Consider the following 23,024-nt stretch of genomic DNA (forward strand, 5'->3'; position numbering starts at 1 on the left):
TTAATTTCCGCTGTGCCATGATGGGAACTCCTGTTTCTTTACTCTACACAAATGTGCATCTGTGGATGTTATGTATATATCTACGTGGGTATGTATGTGCACATGCGTTATTTATATATGCATATGTATCTTTTTTTTTTTTTTTTTTTTTTTAAGGGCCGCACCGGTGGCATCTGGACGTTCCCAGGCTAGGGGCTGAATCGGAGCTGCAGCTGCCAGCCTATACCACAGCCACAGCAATGAGGGATCCAAGCTGCGTCTGCAACCTACACCACTGCTCACGGCAATGCCAGATCCTTGACCCACTGAGCAAGGCCAGGGATCAAGCCCATGTCCTCATGGATACTAGTCGGGTTCGTTACCACTGAGCCACAGTGGGAACTGCCGAATATGATCTTGATGCAAAGCAATATGCAGAATATGTTACATTTTGGTTACAAATAAAAGTAGCTACCAAACAAACTTTAAAATATTTTGTTCAAGTTCTGTGAAAAAAGTCCTTGGTGATTTGATAGGGATTGCACTGAATCTGTATATTGCCTTAGGTAGTACAGTCATTTTGATAATATTAACTCTTCCAATCCAAGAGCATGGTATGCCTTTCCATCTAATTGTGTCATCTTTGATTTCTTTCATCAGTGTCTTACAGTTTTCAGAGTACAGGTCTTTTGTCTCGTTAGGTAGGTTTACTCCTAGGTATTTTATTCTCTTGGATGCGATGGTGAACGGGATTGGTTCCCTAAGTTCCCTTTCTGATCTTTCAATCCCACTCCTGGGCATCTATCCATAGAAAACCATGACTTGCAAAGACACATGTACTCTGATGTTCATTGCAGCACTATTTTCAATAGTCAAGACATGGAAATAACCTAAATGTCCATTGACAGAGGAGTGGATCAAGAAGATGTGGTACATATACACAATGGAATATTACTCAGCCATTAAAAGGAATGGAAAACCAGCATTTTTAGCAACATGGATGGACCGAGAAACTATCATGCTAAGTGAAGTCTGCCATACAATGAAACACCAACATCAAATGCTTTCACTGACATGTGGAATCTGAAAAAAAGGACAGACTGAACTTCTTTGCAGAACAGATGCTGACTCACAGACATTGAAAAACTTATGGTCTCAGGAGGAGACAATTTGGGGGGTGGGGAGATGTGCTTGGGCTGTGGGATGGAAATCCTGTGAAATTGGATTGTGATGATCATTATACAACAGATGTGGTAAATTCACTGAGTAATAAACACACACACACACACACACACACACACACACACAAAACAACAAATAAAAGTAGCTATATTCTTTGTGTGTATGTGTGAATTCCTGGGCCAGAAATCAAATCTGAGCCACAGTAGTGGCAACACCAGATCCTTAACTCAATGCACCACAGCAGGAATTGCATATATATATTTTAAAAAAAGAAAAAATGGAGTTCCCATCATGGCGTAGCAGAAACGAATCCGACTAGGAACGATGAGGTTGCGAGTTAGATCCCTGGTGTCACTCAGTGGGTTAATGATCCAGCGTTGCCGTAAGCTGTCGTGTAGGTTGCAGATGTGGCTCAGATCTGGTGTTGCTGTGGCTGTGGTGTGGACTGGCAGCTGCAGCTCTGATTAGACCTCTGGCCTGGGAACCTCCATATGCCACAGGTGCAGCCCTAAAAAGGACAAAAGACAAAAAAAAAAAAAAAAGAAAGAAAGAAAGAAAGAAAAAAGAAATATATAGGAATTCCATGGTTTTTTGTTTGTTTGTTTGTTTTGCTCTGCTTGAGGCAGAAGGAAGTTCCCAGGCCAAGGATCAAACCTGTGCCACAGCAGTGACAACACCAGATCTTTAACCCACAGAGCTAAATGGGAACTATATTCTTATCTGTGTGAGAACACTAAGTCTTAGAAAAAAATATAGATGTATCTTATAAGAACATGGTATGGTTCAGCTAGGATTTCAGACTTAAACTATGTAAGTGCCTGTACTTAAGGGACCAAGCCGTCTTCTGCCAAGCAAGCACCACCTGGCCTCCCTAGGAAGCAAGCTTAGGGCTCTGGGAATGGGGAAGGGTGGCAGCTCTGGATGCTACAAGGAACCAGCCACTGTCCCCACAGACATGAAAGGCTAAATTTCCTGCTACAAAAGCCCTTGGTCTTCCCTCCCAGGGCTGCCATCACAAAGTGTATCCTGACAGAAGGCAAGCAAAGATCTGAGCACCAAGAATGTCAAACCATATGCACATAAGACCAGGGAGAGAGCAGAGACCTGAGTGAGGGCCAGGCCCCAGGAAGCCCAAGGCTCGGGAGAGGAAAGGAGACCTGCTGTGCCCAAAAAATGTCCCTGGTGCGGGTGATACCAACTGGAGGACAAGGACAGAGTCCTCATTTCTCTCCAGTGCCCAGGGCAAAGCCGTCACTCAGAATGTGCCTGCAGAGCCAATGGACAGACAAACACAAGTGGCAGTGCAGGAGAGACACATGGGCTCAAAGGGCAGGGCACAGCTGTGCCCAGTGTGGGAGACATGAGCCCACCTCATAGAAGAGGTGGCTCTGCTAGAGGCCTCGAAGGCCGGAGAAGGGTCTGCCAAGTGTCCAGAAGCCAGGCCAAAAGGAGCTTCCCACAACCTAACAAGAATACCCATCGCGTGCAGCCCAGGATCCTTCCCTTCTCTGAGTAACAGCACTCAGCTGTCCTCTGGGAAGTCCCTCTCTTTCAACTCCAGCAGGGGACATGGGACACAGACCTGGTCAGTCAGTCTCAGTGATATGACTAGTTCAGACACAGGCAGGTGCTCCAGTGAGAGTCTGGCTTGGGGCTTTTGCTGAAACTATGAGCGAGGTTCTCTGCCTGGGGGACGTCTAACGGGTGGGCAAAGGCTGGACCTGCTGAAGGCCATTCCCAGAACAGATGCTTCCTGAGCAGGACTCCAGCCCAGAGACAAGCAGAGCTGGGAAATGGCCTGATGTCCCTAGGACAGGGACACTGACTCAAGTGTGCTGCTTTACCCTGGACTTCAGAGATCCACTCCCTTCGGTCCTAAGATGAGTCTCTATCTTGAAACCCAAAGAGCCCTGGCTAACTAATGCCCCAGTCCATTTTAACATTTTTTAGCTGAAGCGGTCACAGTGTGTCATCCAGACAATTACAGGGTTATTTGGGGTGAGTTTCTATTTTCCACCCCCCATGTTGCAGTAGTGGATTTTTCCCACATTATGGTTCCAGAGAGCCTGCTCATAACGTTCTTCTTTTTTTGCCATTTCTTGGGCCACTCCCATGGCACATGGAGGTTCCCAGGCTAGGGGTCGAATCGGAGCTGCAGCCACCTGTCTACGCCAGAGCCACAGTAATGTGGGATCCAAGCCACGTCTGCAACCCACACCACAGCCCACTGAGCAAGGCCAGGGATCGAACCCGCAACCTCATGGTTCTTTGTCAGATTTGTTAACCACTGCACCACGATGGGAACTCCTCGTAAAGTTATTCTTTAGAAAAACTTTTTATATTGATATACACACACATGACCCCCTTTGACCTAAAGCAGGAAAGTCTCTGGAGCAGTAATTTCTCCCCAGATAGCCAGGCGAAGTTTTATAATAAGCACTTGGCCGAGAAATTACCAACCCTATGATGTAAACTAGGTACACAGAATATTTCCTAACATGTAGGACCTACTATTCCCAGTGGAGGACCAGTAGCATCAGCATTACCTGGAAACTTCTTAGAATGCAAATTTTGGGGAGTTCCAACTGTGGCGCAGTGGCGTTGCTGCAGCTGGGGCTCTGATCCCTGGCCTGGGAACTCCCATATGTCATAGGTATGGCTAAAAAAGAAAAGAAATGCAAAATTTCAAGCCTCACCCCAGCCTAATTACAACAGAATGCCTAGAATTGGGGCCCAGTTTGTTTTTCTGGGGTTTTTTTGGACTGCGCCTACAGCATGCAAAAGTTCCAGGGCCAGGGATCAAATCATGCCACAGCAAGACAATCCTAGATCCTTAATCCACCAAGCCTCCAAGGAACTCCCCTAGTTTGTTTGTTTTTTTTTGTCTTTTTAGGGCCACACCCGTGGTGGATGGAGGTTCCCAGGCTCTAGGGACTGAATTGGAGCCGCAGCTGCCAGCCGACACCACAGCCACAGCAACATGGAATCCGAGCTGTGTGTGCGACCTACACTGCAGCTCACGGCAACACTGGATCCTTAACCCACTGAGCGAGGCCAGGGATCGAACCTGAGTCCTCAGGGATACTCGTCAGGTTCATTAACTACTGACCCATGACGGGAACTCCTCCCCCAGTTTGTTTCTTTAACAAGCTCAAGTGTTAGAACCATTGTCCTAGAGCACTGCATCTCCTCCTCCGCTGCACGGGAATATTGGTGCCTGGGCCCCATCCCCAGAAATTCTGGGGTGCGACCTGGCCTTCGGCATTTTTAAAAGCTCCCTTTGTGATTCAACCAGGATTGAGAATCCGGCTCTGTCATTTTCCTACATTTTCCTACTGCACCCAGTTAGAAGCGCCATCCCTTCCCCCAAGCAGTGGGCGTAAATAAACCAGCTGCACCCATTTCTGCACTCAGGAATTCAAGTGGTGCTTTCAGCTGATTGGAGCATCATTTGATGTTCCCAAGAAGCAGATTCCACAATCAACTCCACCACGCTTTGGCCCTGCCCCAGTGCATCTGAACAAAGGAGGAGAGAGAAGCCCTTGTTCTCCACATCTGAACAGCATCGGGGGCACATGAAGCCAGCAGCCCGGAAAGATCAAAACGGGCAGAACTGTGCATTCATTTTTTTTCTAAAGAAAAATATGCAAAATTAGGAGTTCTTTTCAACTTCTGGAAATAGGTTTTTGGGGTTTGTTTGCTTTTGTTTTTAATATGGCATTTCCTTTTTAGGCCTCAGAATACACAGCAATGCTGCGTCACAGAAAAACCAAAAGAGCACACACCAGCAACCTGAAAACTGGTTCAGAAAAACAAGTGGGAGTGAAGGTAAAATGAGCGCTGTGATTAATGGTGATGCTTTGTGTGTGACCTCAAAGAGAAGAGTCTTTGCAAATGCAAGAACAGGAAAAAAAACAAAACAAAACAAAACAAAACAAAAAAACCCCAAAGCTAGTCTTAGTACAACCCTGCTTGAGAAAACGCCTGCATTTGTTCACCTCCTAAGGTGGCCTGCTATGGCTTTATGTTAGCAAATCTGGAACTGGACTGAGACTCTGAGAGCAGAGAGGACTTCATTCTTTCTTTTTCTTTTTTGTCTTTTTAGGGCTACATCCTGGGCATGTGGAAATTCCCAGGCTAGGGGTCGAATCAGAACTGTAGCCACCGGCCTACACCACAGACATACCAACGCCAGATCCGAGCTGCATCCTCGACCTTCAACCTAAGGTAACACCAGATCCTTGAACCCAATGATCGACGACAGAGATGGAACCTGCATCCTCACGGACACTATGCTGGGTTCTTAACCCACTGAGCCACAATGGGAACTCCTATTTCTTAGTTCTTTCATGTCTAGATGGTCCAAAATTCCAGCCCCCTAATCCCACCTCCCCCCACCCCCCCGCAATTAACCCCCAAGGAAGTGAAGCACAGACCTGTGGGGTTCCCGGGGTTGATGATGCACAGCACCTTGGGGTTACAGTGCTCTTTGGCCTGCCGTACGGCCCGCCGGAGCTCATTCACATTCAGGGCCCAGCAGTTGTCCTCATCCAGGTAATAGTTCACCTGGATGGCGTCGAGTTCGGAGATGACGGCAGAGTAGAGGGGGTACTGCGGGATGGGGATCATCACGCCCGTCCGTGACTTGCCACCCCCGGAGACCAGGATCTTCAGGATCGTCTGTAACCGAGAAGTCATCTCTTACTGGGCCCTGGGGGGCCGGCAGACAAGCAGGAAGGCCCCAACCCCAGCCTTGCACCAGACACCCCACTGCCTGTATCCAGCACAGCCCCATGGGAGTTGCTGAACTTTCCTGAGTCTCACTTTCCCCATCTGTAAAATGAGTCTGCTATGAGATAGAAGCAGAATGCTTTCAAGCTCTTCACCCAGCACATGGCATGTAAAGATTAAATCTCGGTAGTATTTTTTAGAGGTCTCTTAAAGCAGCAGCCCACAAACTGCCCCATCTCAGAATCACTCTGACCTCACCCCTGAAACTCGTTCTGTAATGTCTGGGGTGGCGCCTAGGAATCTGTCTGGTCCGCAACTCTCAGTGCCCAAGGTTGGACAGACCCCTGAACAAGGAAGGCACTGTTGAAATGGGATAAATTAGGTACCCAGACACTGCCACCAGGTGGCACTTCAACCTGGTTCCCAACGCTGAGTGGGCCCTTTGTTCCAAGGATTCTTGAGAAACCAGGTTAGGGGAGTCCTGTGGGGCATCCGTGGAGGTGGCAAGAATTCACTGAATTAATAAACCCAAACTCTCTTCTGGGCAAGTCCACACATTACACACAGGCTTAGCCTCTTTCTCAGGCTCAGCTCCTTGCTGCACTGGGTGAAAAACTTCAATGATTTGATTCTTCCCACTGAATCTTTTTTTTTAAAAAGCTGAACCCGGAGTTCCCGTCGTGGCGCAGTGGTTAACGAATCCGACTAGGAACCATGAGGTTACGGGTTCGGTCCCTGCCCTTGCTCAGTGGGTTAACGATCCGGCGTTGCTGTGAGCTGTGGTGTAGGTTGCAGACGCGGCTCGGATCCCGCGTTGCTGTGGCTCTGGCATAGGCCTGTGGCTACAGCTCCGATTTGACCCCTAGCCTGGGAACCTCCATATGCCGTGGGAGCGGCCCAAGAAATAGCAACAACAGCAACAACAAAAGACAAAAAGACAAAAAAAAAAAAAAAAAAAAAAAAGCTGAACCCATGGCATAAGGAAGTTCCTGGGCTACGGGCAGAACTGGAGCTACAGACCCACACCACAGCCACAGCCACATTAGATCCAAGCCACAACTGTGACCTACACCACAGCTTGCAGTAATGCTGTATCTTTAACCCACTAGGCAAGGCCAGGGATCGAACCCATATCCTTGCAGAGACAAGTCAGGTTCTTAACCTACTGAGCCACTGTGCCACAATGAGAATTCCCTTCTCACTGAAACTTGAAGACACCTCCCTCCCCCTCCTCTGGGACCACAGGGAACACAGGGCCATAGGGGAACACAGGGCCCACTCGGGACCTGTCCCTGGCATTTGGGATCGGCACTGGGATCGCTTCCCTGGGAGGGAAGAGGGATCTTGATGGCAGAATAGAGTGGAGAGGCCATGGTTGGAGCCTGAGTTATACCAGAATCCCAAATGCCATGAGAGGCTGACTGAGAGAACGCAGACCACTTACGGCCGTCTGGGCCTCATGGGCTCCAGTAAGAAAGGACTAAAGCATTCAACAGACATCAAAAGCAAGAACCTTGGAGGTCAAGAAACACAGATCACCCCATTAAAAGGAGGTCAGACAGCACAAGCTCCCTGCGTCGAGAGGATTAGTGAGTGGTGGGTGGGGATGAGCTGCAAGGGAACAGAGACCAAGGGTCCCTCAAATCCTTCTGCCCGAGTTCAGCCCCTCCTGCCCAGGAACCCTTGATACCAGCCCCTCTTCATCTTGTCCACAGCGACCCCTGGATAGAGCCACTTCTCTTCTTCCTAAATGCTCCCTCACACCTACTGTGTCCCCTCCCTGCCAAAATTAAAGCTTAAGAACATATGGAGGGAGTTCCTGTTGTGGCTCAGTGGTTAACGAATCCGACTAGGAACCATGAGGTTGTGGGTTCAATCCCTGACCTTGCTCAGTGGGTTAAGGATCCAGCATTGCCATGAGCTGTGGTGTGGGTTGCAGATGCGGCTCAGATCCTGTGTTGCTGTGGCTCTGGCATAGGCCGGTGGCTACAGCTCCGATTAGACCCCTAGCCTGGGAACCTCCATATGCCGCCGGAGTGGCCCAGGCAATGGCAAAGAGCCAAAAAAAAAAAAAAAAAAAAAAAGAACATATGGAGTTCCCACTGTGGCTCAGCAGAAATGAATCTGTCTAGCATCCACGAGGACACAGGTTCGATCCCTGGCCTCGCTCAGTAGGTTAAGGATCTGGCATTGCCATGAGCTGAGGTGTAGGTTGCAGATGCAGCTTGGATCTGGCGTTGCTGTGGCTGTGGTATAGGCCGGCAGCAGTAGCTCCAATTCGACCCCTAGCCTGGGATTCCCTTATGTGCCTCGGGTGTGGCCCTAAAAAACAAAACAAACAAAAAAAAAACCCACAAAAAATAAAATCCAAAAAATTTAAGAACATAAATCCAGTGTCTGTCTGTCTCCCTGCCTGCTTCAAATCCCTCAGTGGCTCCCACGGCTCTTAGGACAGCTACCCAAATCCTCTGCGTGGCCTCTGAAGTCCTGCAGGACTCAGGCCGACTCAGGCCAAGCCACCCCCGCACCCCTGCCTCCCAGCCCACTGCTGGTGACTGGCCCTCACCATGTGTGCCTGTCCCCACCCCCTACCCCATGCTCCATTTCCAAACAGCTCAAGGCCTCTGCACATGATGACCTTCTGCTCAGACTACTCCCCCGCTCTGCCGCCCGCCTCCCTGAGTTCATGCTGACCCTCCTGCAGATCTCTATCTGCTCGGCCTTCCTTGGAGAAACCCTCTGGGCCCCCGCAGCCCGCCCCTCCAGGCCAGGGTTCCTGCCACTCCTTCCTGGGACACTGTGTCTTCTCCAGAAGAGAAACTGAAAGCTTCCAATGTGACAGGTACTCATGTGTTATCAATGCCAGTCTGGTTTGGAAGCAGAGGTTACACGTGTCTGATCTCCCCAGCACCTGGCACAGGGCCTGGCACGAGAAGAACATCGGACGTGCTGAGTGAGAGAATGGCCGATGCCCTGGGATGGGCACCCTCTCGAGTGCCCCGTGACTCCTCCCGGCTGGACCTGCTGGTGCCACCGGGGAGGGAAACCGAGGCTGCAGGAGCATCCAGGTTCACGAAGACCAAACAAGGTAAGGACAGCAGGTACCAGGGTGGGGCAGAGGGCAGGGACCAAAGGGAGGCCAGCTTTTCCTCCTAGGCCTGTCCCCCTGCTAATGGGCCCTAACATACGGGGCTGCTCTTCGCGTGGGGGAACTTTGGGCAATGAGGAGCCACCCTCTCACGTACAGAAATGCCGTCACTAGCGCCGGTGGTCAGGTAAATGTTGTCTGGGTCTGCAGGCACGCCGCCATCCCTCCTGGTGATGTAGGCAGCCACATCTTCACGGATGCAGTTGACGCCCTGGCTAGCGCTGTAGGAGCCTGTAAGACAGCAAGCAAGGCGGTGGCTAGAGGCGGGATGTCTGACCCCCTAGAGTCTGTGACATCCATATAGTTGCCTGGGGGTGGGAGGGTCGGGGAGGTCAGGCAGGTCTCAGGGGGGCCCAACCCCCACTATGCCAGACCCGAATTGTGGCAAGCTGCTTAACCGCCCACTGGGCTCCGTCCACCCATCCTCCCATCCATCCATCTACCCCCATTTTTTGCCCACACACCATCCATCCGGCCATCTGCTACCCATATCCATTCATCCACATCCACCTGCCCACCCATCTCTTCATCCAACCGGTATTTACTGAGAACCTACTTAGACATCAGGCATTATTCCCGGCCCTGGCTTCTAACCAGATAAATGGTGCCCTTATGCGTTATCCACCCTACTGGGATTTACATATCTTCTCTGACAGTATGTACCAATACAGCTGGGGTGGCCATGGTTTTTTTTTAATTTCCTTTTTTATTTTTATTTTTTGCTTTTTTTTTTTTAAGACCGCACCCGCGGCATATGGAGGTTCCCAGGCTAGGGGTTGAATTGAGGATACAGCTGCCGGCCTACACCACAGCCACAGCAACTCAGGATCCAAGCAATGTCTGTGACTTACACCACAGCTCCCGGCAACGCCAGATCCTTGACCCACTGAGCAAGGCCAGGGATGGAACCCGCGACCTCATGGTTCCTAGTTCAATTCGTTTCCACTGAGCCACGATGGGAATGCCTTCATTTATTTTTTTAATTGAAGTATAGTTGACTTACAATGGCACGGTAATGTCTGCTGTATAGCAACGTGATTCCGTTATCCATACACATCCACTCTTTGGGGGACTGCGATGCTTTTTTTTTTTTTTTGTCTTTTTTTTTTTTTTGCCATTTCTTGGGCCGCTCCTGTGGCATATGGAAGTTCCTAGGCTAGGGGTCAAATTGGAGCTGTAGCCACCGGCCTACGCCAGAGCCACAGCAACGTGGGATCCGAGACAAATCTGCAACCTACACCACAGCTCACAGCAACGCCAGATCCTTAACCCTCTGAGCAAGGCCAGGGATTGAACCCGCGACCTCATAGTTCCTAGTCGGATTCGTTAACCACTGCGCCACGACGGGAACTCTGGGGGACTGCTATGCTTTTATCACTGTTGCTCACACGTGGTTCCACTGAACATGAGAGAACGGTCAACTCCAAAAGGTGCTACCTGCCAGCTCAGGAGTCCAGAGCCCTCAGCAGCATCAACCCAGATTGCTGGGGCGGCTGGACACAAGCCCTCTGCCCCCATCCCATGTCAACAGTCTCCTCAGGCTGCCATTGAGGGTCAAAATCCAGATCACCATTTATAAGACAGTGGTTGAGGGTATTGACAGCAGAGGGGCAGGAAAACGCCTCCTGCAGTGGTGGGCACTGTTCAGGGTTGTAATCTGGGCAGGGGTCACACAAGTATGCATGCACATAGGTGTTGCACACTAACATTTGTGAATTTTACTATGTTAAAATGTTTAACATTTACTGTGTTGAAGCTTTTTATTTATTTATTTACTTTATTTTTTGCTTTTTAGGCTGTACCCTTGGCATATGAAGTTCCCAGGCTAGGGGTCATATCAGAGCTACAGCTGCCAGCCTACACCACAGCCACAGCAATGCCAGAATGGAGCCACGCCTGTGACCTATGCTACAGCTCATGGCAATGGCAGATCCCCAACCCACTGAGTGAGGCCAGGGATCAAACTGGCATCCTCATGGATGCTAGTCAGGTTCATTACCGCTGAGCCACAATGGGAACTCCTTAATTTTTTTTTTTTTTAAATGTCAGGCCATTATTTATGTCTTTAGAAAGAAACTGAAAATAGGTACCTACACAAAATCTCTGTGGAAGGAGACTCAAACTGGTGAGGTGAATTCTCTGGGACAGTGAACCAGGAGGCTTGGAGTCAGAGGTGGGAGGGAGATCTTTCCCTCTCTATCCTTTTATACCATTTGAATTTCATAACACATTTAAAGAAAACTGCCAGGCCCTCTAAGACTGGCAAAAGTAACCCCAGGAGGCAGGATGGGGCTCTGGAAAGTGGCTGACTCTTTTCTGGGCCTCAGTGCACAGTAGTCCAGGCCCAGCACCCAGGAGGTGCTCACTTTAAGAGTCTGTGCGGAGTTCCCGTCGTGGCTCAGTGGTTAATGAATCCGACTAAGAACCATGAGGTTGCGGGTTCGATCCCTGGCCTTCCTCAGTGGGTTAAGGATCCAGTGTTGCCATGAGCTGTGATGTAGGTTGCAGACGTGGCTCGGATCCCGCGTTGCTGGCTCTGGTGTAGGCCGGTGGCTACAGCTCTGATTAAACCCCTAGCCTGGGAACCTCCATATGCTGTGAGTGCAGCCCTAGAAAAGGCAAAAAGACAAGGGGGAAAAAAAAAAAAAAGAGAGTCTGGGCAGCACTGGGCCCACTCTCCCTGTCGTGGAGTGGGGAAGGGGAGGGGCTGAACTACTTCTCTAAGGTTCAAGAAGCAAACAATATGTACAAATCTGGGTGGCGGGTACAGAATCTTGTCATATTACTTAGGGTATTTTAATACATCTGAAATATTTGGGGGTTTTGTTTGTTTTTTCACGTCTTACAACACAGATTTTTTTTCTTTTTTTTTGGCTGTATCCACGACATATGGAAGTTCCTGAGCCAGGGACTGAATCTGAGCCACAGTTGTGACCTCTGCCACAGCTGTGGCAATGCCGGATCCTTAACCCACTGTGACACAGCGGGAACTCCAAAGGTTTATTTCTCGCTCATACAATATTGTCCATTGTGGATGGCTGTAGGTCCACAATGTCTTCGCTCCAGGATTTGACTATTTTGTCGGGAAAAAAAAAAAAGTGGGGAGGTACAGATGCTGGTGTTAGAGAATCCTTCTCCCACCGGGTGACTTCTCTGCAATCACTTAGAAACCTTCCAGGGCTCCCTAGTCCCTCTGCCCTCTTTCAGTGTCCCCTTCCCTTCCACTCCATGGGGCCTGGCCCTTTCCATGGGGCCGAGCCTCCTCATCTCATCTTCCTGCCTCTAGTGCACCTGCTTCCCTGAACTCCCAGGCCTTCCCTGACTGATGAGCTCCCTGCTCCTGGTGGCCATAGACTTTCCAGCTTCTGTTATGCTCTAAGCCACAAACTCATCCTTCAAAGCTCAGATCGAGTCTCGCTCCAGGAGACCTGAGATACAGCCTCACCCCAGCCTCTCTCCTAAGCCTATGATTTTTCCAGTTATTTTATTTTATACAGATGACGCCCTGCCTCCCCATGTTGACTAGAGGGCAGAGACCACTACCTGTTTCTTCTGTGCATCTCTGTAGAGCATCTACCCTCTGCTGGGCCCTATCCCACCACACCCCCAAGTAAGGCCACTGCTGTGAGACTGATGGCAACCTGCCTCCCACGACCCACACACTGGCACCACCACCACTGATGAATCCCTCGGCCGCATCACACCCAGGCCCTTTCACTCAGTCACACTCAGTTCATAAACCTCAGGGCCTTTGCACACACCATTTCCTGTCTGGTAGGCATTAGAGATTCTCTTACTCATCTGCCACATGAATCTGAATGCCCCTTTCTCCTGACACCGCCCCCCCCCCCATCAGAATCCCTTGTTATAAGGCCACAGCCCTTGGCTTTCTCCAAGAACTCATGAAAATTAGATTATGTTTTCATTTAATTCTTTCTTTCTTTCTTTTTTTTTTTTTTGTTTTTTTAGGGCCACAAACCATGACCTATGACGTTTCCCAGGCTAGGGGTTGAACTGTTGCTGTAGCCACCAGCCTACACCACAGGCACAGCAACACTAGATCTGAGCCACATCTGCAACCTACACCACAGTTCATGGCAACGCCGGGTCTTCAACCCTCTGAGCGAGGCCAAGGATCAAATCTGCATCCTCGTGATACCAGTTGGGCTCCTTACCACTGAGCCACAATGGGAACTTGCTCATGTTAATTCTCTTTGATGTTTGTTTCTCCCAAATCTGACAGGGAGCTTCATGAACACAGAAACTCCACCTGCCTTGTTCACCAGGGTCCCTCAGAGCCAAGAGCAGTGCCTGGTATGCTCTGGTGTGTGCTCAGACAGGGGCAGGCAAGGGCACCTGTCTCCTGTCTCCCACCTCCCCCAGGTGTGTCCAGGGTTCACCTCCATCCTACTTAAGATCTAGGACACAACCTGAGAACTGGATTATTCATCAAACAAAAAATAAATGAAGCCCCAGTAAGACATAATTTTAAAGGGCACAATAAAAGCATGTCCGGGTGAGCCCTAAGAACTGTGTACATATTTAATAACCCCTCCTGGAGCCAGGGTAGCCCTGGGCATACTGATATTTTCTATCTCCTTTGCTTCGGTGGGCAGGTACTCAGGCTGCCCGAGCCTTAGTTGACAGAGCACCCCCCCCCCATTGTCCCGGTCTTGGCCAGGACACTGCTCCTCCCCATACAGTGGCCAGGAACCGGTAGTGGCCTCTGGGGCAGGGTTTCGCCACACTTGACAAGGGGCACACATGTCAACCTTCCTGCCAGCCCAGGAGGTGGGTACAAAGTACCTCCTAGTTTAAGGATGAGGAAAGAGAGCACCTACCTCACCTGCCCCCATGAGCTCCCGAGAGAGAACTCACTGCAGGTCCCCCAAACCCCAAAGGCCAACAGCCCTGCTGCTATAACACCCCAAGAGAGGACTTGCACGGACATGGCCTCTCAACCCCATTCCCCCAGCCCTGGTTGACAGAGAATTGCAAAAACTTGTTGATGAGGCTCAGTGCATGGAAAAGGATCCCCTCCCCGTTCCCGACATGCAGGGGGAAGCCCCCTCTCCCCACTTCTGGGTTTCGGTTCCTGGAGTCTCAGGCCCAGGGCCATGGGGTCTGTGAGAAACGCCTTTGTCCTCTGGGCTGGGCAGGGGGTGCAGGAGGAAAGGAGCCTGGAGGCCAGACTTCTGGGCCATTGTGCTGCCCTTTGCCAGCTTGTGGTTGAGGTCTTGCCAAGGTGCTTCCCCCCGGCCCCATCCAGGCTAGCAGGAAGGAAAGCAAAGGGCAGCCAGCTCCTTCCTGAGAGGGACACCAGGAAGGACACAGACTTGGACAGAGAGTGCTGGTAGGGCGACCAGAGCTAGGAAGGTAAGCATAGAGCTCTCCATCAAGAGACAAAGCAGGGAGTTCCTGTTGTGGTGCAGTGGAAACAAACCTGACTAGTATCCATGAAGATGAGGGTTCGATCCCTGGCCTCGCTCAGTAGATCGGGGAGCCAGCATTGCTGTGGCTGGGGCTGGCAGCTACAGCTCCGATTTGACCCCTAGCCTGGGAACTTCCATATTCCATGGGTAAGGCCCTAAAAAAGCAGAAAAAAAAAAAAAAAAAAAAAGAGAGAGAGAGAGAAAGAGAGAGCAGAAAAGGAGGAGGGGAAAGGCAGGGAGGTTAACAGAAAAGCCATCCATGGCTGATCCCTTGCTGAACGAACCACATGAATCCCTGCCCCATGTTCTGGAACATTCAGGCATGCATCCTAAAAAAGCCCTAAGGACAACTATTCTCCTCAGGACAGGGAAGCCGGATTCCCTATGCAGGCACAGCGCAAAGAATGAGACAAAAATAAACAGAAAGAAGAACATGAGATGAGAACAAAGAGTCAGAGGCCCAGAGGCTAGAAATCCATCTCGGCAGGGAAGGGAGAGAATCGTTTTCATATCTGATTTCATCCCAAATTCTGGCCCATGTCCACGGAGCCCTTTGGTGCTGGGAGCTGAGGCTGGGCGTGGGCCCCCCAGTGATGGGAACACATAGGAGGGAGGGCAGCACTGTCAGAGCGAGGAAGCCACAAAAGGGGGCAGCAGGTCCCTTCCCCAACAACTGACCACAACCTTCCAGAAGATTCGATTCGGGGATGTGTGTTCAGATCTGGGGCCACAGGGAAGTGAGAAGCCAGACCAGCTGGGCACAGTGCTGCCCTCTGGCCACAGATGCTGACCTCTGGCTCTGCTTCAAAGCTGGTTCCCAGGTGCGACCCCAAACCCAGCCAGCTGCAAATCTTGTGCCTGAAGTGCCTGCTCCAATCCACCAAAAGACAGCATTTACCCCATCAGCTCAGCAAACAGGAGGCTGACAGACCATGGAAAAGAACACCATTTTCGGAGTGACAAAGTGGGTTAAGGATCCAGCATTGCCACAACTGTGGCTCAGCTTCAATCCATGGCCTGGGGTACTTCCATATGCCATGGATGCAGCCAAAAAAGATAAAAAAAAAAAAAAAAAAAAAAAAAAGCACTTTTTTTTTTGGATTTACTCTGCACATCAGCCACCCCCCCACACATTCATACACTCTCTTGACGGGTAACCCTCCCTTCGGGGCCCAGAAAACACACATTCTTTTCACACTCGCTGGGACCTGGCAAGTTGGGGCCTCACCCAGACTGTTCCCGCCGCAAGCCTGTAGGATCCGCCGGGCTCTTTTCTTAGCATCTTCTGGGAAGCTGGGGCTATCCAGCAGGTTTGGGTAGGTACAGAGTGCCATCACCTGGAAGAACAGAGGCATGGGCTGGGCTTCCAGCACCTTCCATCCAGAGCCCCAGGAGGGCCGCAAAGGATGCCAGGCAGGAGACGGCATGAAGATGACATCTCTGAGGAAGGCTGCCACCGCAGGGCTCTCCACGAGGGCCCCAGCCTGTGGGGGCCTGGGGACAGGTGGGGAGGAGGACAGCGGCTGCTCTGGGAGATGGTGAGAGGCAGGGTCCATGATGACCTGGGCTTGGGCAGAGAGGGGGCCACCAGTAGAGGAGCCAAGAAACAGAACGAGGCCACCACCCAGCCCCTGGCCTCACCCTCTCCATAAAGGACAGTGGCTCACATACTCAAGACCACAAGAAGCAGGGGTTCGGCCTGGGGCTGGACAGGCAGGTGCACCCCAGCTGACAAGACTGCAGAGACCCATTCTTACAGCCTAAGCCCTACCCCACCCCCTTCCTCACCAGCACCCCTTCACCTGGTCAGAACTGAAAACAGGGTCAGCTTTTTCATCCCCGTAACAGAGAAAAACATGCTAACCTCGCAAATTAAGAGGATTAAGCAAGGAAATGTTTGCACAAGTGCCAGTAAACCTCAGCTCACTCGGCAAGTCTAAGCTGGAAGCTTAGGAGCGGTGCCAGGAGCACTGAGACAGCTGGGGCCCACGCCTCTGACACCAACTGAGGGACTTTGAGTGGGCACCGGCTTCTTGGAGTCCGGCTTTTCTTCATTTGTACAGTGGGCAGTGACTGGCCTGCCCTCCTCCCAGGAGCACTTGTGAAGATTAGAGGAAATGCTTGACCAGGTGGCAGAGGCCGGGCCAGCCTGGCCAGCAGCAGGGATGGATCTGGGAGCATGTCAGCCAGTCCGAAACAGCCAGGGCAAGAGGAACCTGTTCATACCCAGAGCTCCAGGCGCTTGTGCGCAACCTCTGCAGGAGGAGGCCACTTCAGGTCTCTCCTCTCCTAAGCTTCATGCTTCCAAGACAACCTTTCAGGACAACCAGGGGGCTCTAACCTCCTCCCGCCTCCACTTCCCTGGCGGAGCCGCTCTGAATGGTCTGATCCATTTCCTCATCATGGGTCCAGCTGGGGGCCTCTGATGCTCCCGGGCAGCTCACATGCTCCCGAGGTCGCAGCAGTGGCCATGGGAGGGAGGCACCTCGGACATGCCTCTAGTTATTGCCGGCCTCCGTTCTTCCCCACCCCGTACCCTGTGTGAACTCCTTGAGGGGCTGCAGGATGATGCCCCGGGGGCCCCGGATACCCCTCTGCCCAGAGAGCAGAGCAGGATCCCCCTTCGGTGTGCCAGCCCTTGAATGGGAGACACAGGCGGACAGAAGCCCTCTCAGCACTCAGCTCTCCTGCCTGCCTCAGTCTGTGAATTTGAACCACACAAGGACCAAAGTTTGCTTCAAAATGGGCTGAAGTTGGAGTTCCCGTCGTGGCTCAGTGGTTAATGAATCCGATTAGGAACCATGAGGTTGCGGGTTCGACCCCTGGCCTGGCTCAGTGGGTTAAGGATCTGGCGTTGCCATGAGCTGTGGTGTGGGTCACAGATGCGACTTAGATCCCGCGTTGCTGTGGCTCTGACATAGGCTGGCCGTTACAGCTCCGATTAGACCCCTAGCCTGGGAACCTCTATATGCCGAGGGAGCGGCCCTAGAAAACGGCAAAAGACCAAAAAAAAAAAAATAATAATAATAATAATAAAAAAACAAAATGGGCTGAAGTGGCAAAAGCTTTCCCCACAAGCCAGTTTCTAGCCTCCATCTAGGAGGCCCTATGGCACATTCCCACCTTGTCTTTTTGCCTCCAGCCCACCAATCCCGCAATTTTGGCCCATGCAGCATCCTTGCTCAAACTCAAACAGCGAAACGTGCCTCTTGGAGGCCTTCACCCGCGTCACCTCCCTGAGGGCCCCCTTCAGTCCTCCGAGGCAGGGCGCCGGTGATCCCCACCTGCCCAAAGCCACCCAACTCGGGAGCAGCAGAACCAACACTCCAACCCGCGGTGTCTCACATGGGAAGCCACATCTGGACCCACACGCACCTCCTCACAGCACACTGGGCCTCTACGTCTCCCACCTACTCTCCGATTTCCTCACCAACCTAGCTCCAAGCTCAGCATCCAGGACCATGTACCGTGGAAGAGCACCCCGGGGAGCCTTGTGTACTGGAGCAACCTCAAAATGCATCTAGGCATTTCAGGCAGCTCTGGAAGAGGAGGAGACTAAGGGAGAGAACCAGGGGACATCAGGCACTGGAGGGGGCTGCTACTTCAGTGGCACCTCCCTGTGGGATCCTGAAAGGACTGGACAAGCAAGGAAGCAGAGGAAATAGGCTTGGTGGGCTGGTTCCCTGCCCTCCCACTGGCGTCGGTCTGTTCCCAAGGGCCAGCTCACCTGTCGGAGGAAGGTGATTGGCTGCTGGCCCATGGCGTGGGCATCCCCAATGTTGGCACGGATGACCTCAGTGAATGGTTTCTTGATACCCTGAGCAGAAAGAAGGCAACAGGTGGTTACTTAGGGACTCTCAGACCCTGGATTCCAGAGGCCAAGCAATGCTCCACAGGATATTAACACCCCGCCCTGTTCTGAGCTTTGCCAGGTGGTGGGCACAGTGCCAAGCTCATGACATGCCTGGTCCCACACGTGACCTTCACAACCACTCCCGCCCATAAGGAAGAGATAGTATTAATCCCATTTTACAGATGAGAAAATTAAGGCTTCAAAGGAAATTCAGGCTTTTACTAAAAGGCTAGAAGAGATTTCCTGGGCTGCCAGAGTACCCCCAGGCAGCTGCAGGTCCAACCCTGGGGCAAATGTGGTGGGAGGGAGGCAAGGGCCAGAGGCAGAAAACATCAGGGAGAGGATCCCACAACTGCTGGCTCCCTGCCCCCAGGCGCAGCCCCACCTCCACCCCCTAAGCCCCTAAGTGAATGGTCCCGGGACATTGCAGCCACCCTCCCCTCCAGAAGACATCAATCAGCAGGGACCTCTCAGAGGCTGTTCTCTTGCAACCACAGCTTTGCAGAATGAAGAATGTGAGCTGATTTTCACAGTAAAAAAAAAAAAAAAAAAAAAAGCAGAGGGGATGAAAAGGCTGGCTGAAGAGTAAAATTGAGGCCACTGCCTGAGCGGTGTGTTTAGCACAGAACAGAGATCGCAGGAGAGGAGGAACTCAGAAACCCTGGCAACAACGTCACTGGGGAGGTGACTGCAGGACAGCCTGGCTGCTGCAAAGGAGAAAATGGGGGTTTGGATGCAGAATTGTAGGGATCTGGAAACGGAGGAACGCCACACAGCTCCCTGATAAACCCCGAATTAGCCTCTGTAAGAGTCAGAATCAACAGCAGGTTCAAGGACCTCCCAGGGCAGTTGAAAGGATTATCTGAGACAAACAGTGTGAAAGTACTTAGCAGAGTACAAATATCAACCTCTAACAAAGCCAGACCGGGAACCAGGTCGTAAGGGTCATGGGGGTGGAAGAAGGGGTGGGGCAAGGGGGTGGCAGTACCAAGGGGCAGCCTGGGTGGAATGCCCGGCCACCTTCCCATCTCCAGCTGCCCGTTCCCCAAAGGCACCCGAAATACAAATTGTAAAGGTACAATGGTTTTGACTTTACTCCATTTCACACAAGTCATGAATAAAAGCAACTGTAGAAAAAGTTCCCTTTTTAAAATCAGTAATGGACACCTTAAGTAAAAACCATTTCGCTGAAGGGATGAAAGCAGCTGCCAAACAAGTTTTCCTGATCCTCATTTGCCCCTCAGCCCCTCCCGTATAAAAAAAATTCTCCAGCTGCTTCGGGAGCCAGGACACACAGGGAGTTGAAAAAGGCGCCCCAGAAACAATCCTGGAAGTTTCTGTCATGGCACAGTGGTTAATGAATCTGACTAGGAACCATGAGGTTGTGGGTTCGATCCTTGGCCTCCCTCAGTGGGTTAAGGATCCAGCGTTGCTGTGGCTCTGGCATAGGCCAGTAGCTACAGCTCTGTCCGATTAGACCCCTAGCCTGGGAACCTCCATATGCTGTGGGTGCGGCCCTAGAAAAAACAAAAACAAAAAAAAGAAAGAAACGACCCTGGATCTTTAGAAATAGGGCCTGTCTCCAAAGCTATATTTCTGGGGTGGGAGGAGGCAGGGGTAGGGAGGAAAGAGCCTTTTAATTCCCTTCTGACCCTTTCACCAAGTTCAAGGCTGGGCAATATGGAAAGAGGTCTGGGGTGGGGGTTGGGGGGCAGGGCAAGGAGGGGCACAGCACTGCCCACGGCCCAAGGCCAGGCCAGGGGTGAGGGCAGGCACCCTGGAAACAGGCTGTGGGGGCGTGTGGTCTCGGGGCCCATCCCACAGGCAGAGCAACCCAAGCCACTGTGTGCAAAGAGGCGGGCCTCACCCAGCCCTTGGCACAGGCCTGGGCTCCTGGCACAAGACCCTGTCAGCCTGGCTGAACTGCCACAGCCCCCCAGGCCTGGCCAGCTAAACTCAGGTATTTCCAGTGTGGGCCCAGTCCAGTCTTCAGTGCTCGGGCCCCGAGCCAGTGCAATGCAGGGAGAGAATAATGCCCTGGAACAGGTCCCTGGATGTTCCTTTCCCGGGCCCTCCCCCTGCACTGCCAACCAATTCAGGGCCTGCTGACAAGGGGCCTGGGAACACTGAGCATCTCTTCTCTTGGGTCTGGGTGCCCACAGACCCCACACACACGTTGCTATGATGGATGAGCTGGGTGTGGGAAACGGGCTCCTGAAAGGCAGGGGACCAGCCTCCCAGCCAAGGGCCACCATACAGAAGACGCCTGTATCTGGCCACTCCAAGTCTATTATAGGGTGTGAAAGACCAAGGAGCCAGGGGCAGACTCCTACCCGCAGTGACTCATCCGGGCCTGGCCAGCATACCCAAAGGCGACTGCACCTCAGCCCCACCCCCAGAGTCTGCCAGGTCAGCACATCGCATCCTAGTTCTGATGTCCAGCACCCCGGAGCCCCACCTGTCTATCTCACCTGCACATATCCCGCCCAGTGCTGCCTCCCTGTAGCACACTGAGATGATATCCATCACGGGGCGGGGGGGGGGGGGGGGGAAGGGGGAGGCTCCCTTCCCACCATTCAGCTTAAGGAGGGCTCAGGGAGCAGGCATCCAGCTCTGGGGATGGCATATTTTAGTGGGTGTTAGCAGGGAAAAAGGAGGAAGTTTTTCCCAACTCACAGGCCCAGCACAAGGACGATGGACAATTCTAACAGGTGCAAGGCAGCATCCCTGAGGTAGGGATGGTGCCCATCATTTCACGTGTGGGAAGGCTTGGTAGGGCAGATACTCCCCAGAGAACCTCCCTCTCATTCAAGAAATACTTATGAGGAGTTTCCGTCGTGGCGCAGTGGTTAATGAATCCGACTAGGAACCATGAGGTTGCGGGTTCGGTCCCTGCCCTTGCTCAGTGGGTTAACGATCTGGCGTTGCCATGAGCTGTGGTGTAGGTTGCAGACGCGGCTCGGATCCCGCGTTGCTGTGGCTCTGGCGTAGGCCAGTGGCTACAGCTCCGATTCAACCCCTAGCCTGGGAACCTCCATATGCCGTGGGAGCGGCCCAAGAAATAGCAACAACAACAACAACAAAAGACAAAAAAATAAATAAATAAATAGAAATAAATAAATTCTGGCCGTTTGTGGAAGGGTCAATGGTAGAAGCTGAGATTTCCAGGGCAGAAGCAGGGGTGAAAACTGAATGAGCTCCAAACAGGATAATTCAAGACAGCAAGGCTAAGGCCCAGGCAGAAGAGAGCAAACCCCATAGAGCAGAGTCCCAGACCCAGAGAGATTTGGGAGGAAGGCAAAGAAAGAGGAACCCTTGGCACTTTGTCCCAAGCATCTCTCATTAGCTTAAAAACAGAGACTCTGAATGGAGTTCCCACTGTGGCAGCATGGGTTAAGAAGCTACAGCAGCTTGGGTAGATGAGGAGGAGCGGGTTCAATCCCTAGTCCTTCACACTGGGTTTAAAGGATCTGGCGCTGCTGCATCTGTGGCTCAGATTCAATCCCTGGCCAAGCAACAGGTGCAGTGATAAATTTTTTTTTTTTAAAAAAAGAGTTCTCAGAGTTCCCATCGTGGCCCAGCGGAAATGAATCCGACTAGGAATCATGAGGTTGCGGGTTCGATCCCTGGTCCCGCTCAGTGGGTTAAGGATCTGGCGTTGCCGTGAGCTGTGGTGTAGGTTGCAGACGAGGCTCGAATCTCAAGTTGCTGTGATCGTGGTGCAGGCTGGCAGCTCTAGCTCTGATTCGAACCCTAGCCTGGGAACTTCCACGTAAAAAGCAAAAAAAAAAAAGAGTTCTCATTGGCTTCCAGCTGTTCAAAGCATCATCCACTAACATCTCCAACCAGTCTTTAGGAGAAATAAATTGGCCCCATTTTGCAGAGGAATAACTGAGGCCTCTGAACCATAGCACATAAGGCAAAGCCCAGAAAGCAGGTCCTTGATAACTTGGGCAGGGTGGGTGGGTGGAGTGTTCCTCTAAGTGAGAGCCTACACTACAAATTATTTTATTTTATTTTTTTTTTGTCTTTTGTCTTTTTTGTTGTTGTGGTTGTTGCTATTTCTTGGGCCGCTCCCGCGGCATATGGAGGTTCCCAGGCTAGGGGTTGAATCGGAGCTGTAGCCACTGGCCTACGCCAGAGCCACAGCAACGCTGGATCCGAGCCGCGTCTGCAACCTACACCACAGCTCACGGCAACGCCAGATCGTTAACCCACTGAGCAAGGGCAGGGACCGAACCCGCAACCTCATAGTTCCTAGTCGGATTCGTTAACCACTGCGCCACGACGGGAACTCCAATTATTTTATTTTTTTCTTTTTTGGCCACACCTGCAGCACGTGGAGTTCCTGGGCCAGGGACTGAATCTGAACCAGAGCTTCAACCTATACCACTGCTGCAGCAACGCTGGATTCTCACTTAACCCACTGCATCAGGCTGGGGATTGAACCAGTTTCTTCACAAAGACAAGCTGGATCATGAACCCACTGCACCACAGCAAGCACTCTCAAATTTCTTTATTCAATTAAATTAATTAATTAGTTTTTTAGGGCCATACCTGCAGCATATGGAAGTTCCCAGGCTGGGGGTGGAATCAGAGCTTCGGCTGCAGGCCTATGCCAAAGCCACAGCAACACCAGATCTGAGTTGCATCTGCAACCCACACCACAGCTTGGACAACACCAGATCCTTAACCCACT

General features: G+C 51.7%; 1 protein-coding gene across 5 annotated transcripts in view; it reads right to left on the minus strand.

Moving 5' to 3' along the window:
* Positions 1 to 23,024, minus strand: part of GPT2 (glutamic--pyruvic transaminase 2) — a 44,252-nt gene that overhangs the window by 16,552 nt on the left and 4,676 nt on the right. For 3 of the 5 annotated variants that reach the window (XR_014805957.1, XR_014805958.1, XM_003126995.5), the window contains exons 3-6: positions 18,200 to 18,289; positions 15,701 to 15,809; positions 9,138 to 9,271; positions 5,598 to 5,841 (exon numbers count right to left, since the gene is read on the minus strand). Coding sequence is in view for 2 of the 5 variants with exons in the window: in XM_003126995.5 (XP_003127043.1) it covers positions 5,598 to 5,841; positions 9,138 to 9,271; positions 15,701 to 15,809; positions 18,200 to 18,289 (577 nt within the window). In the remaining 3 variants the exon portion in view is untranslated. Of the gene's footprint in view, positions 1 to 5,351; positions 5,842 to 9,137; positions 9,272 to 15,700; positions 15,810 to 18,199; positions 18,337 to 23,024 lie in introns of all 5 variants that reach the window. The other 2 variants (XR_014805959.1, XM_084960348.1) reach the window with 2 other exon arrangements.

This window comes from Sus scrofa, chromosome 6 (genome assembly GCF_054392235.1).
Source record: "Sus scrofa isolate SSC_HxYL_T2T_F1_AM1 chromosome 6, Sscrofa_HxYL_maternal_Yorkshire_Landrace_v2.0, whole genome shotgun sequence".
Classification (NCBI taxonomy): domain Eukaryota; kingdom Metazoa; phylum Chordata; class Mammalia; order Artiodactyla; family Suidae; genus Sus; species Sus scrofa.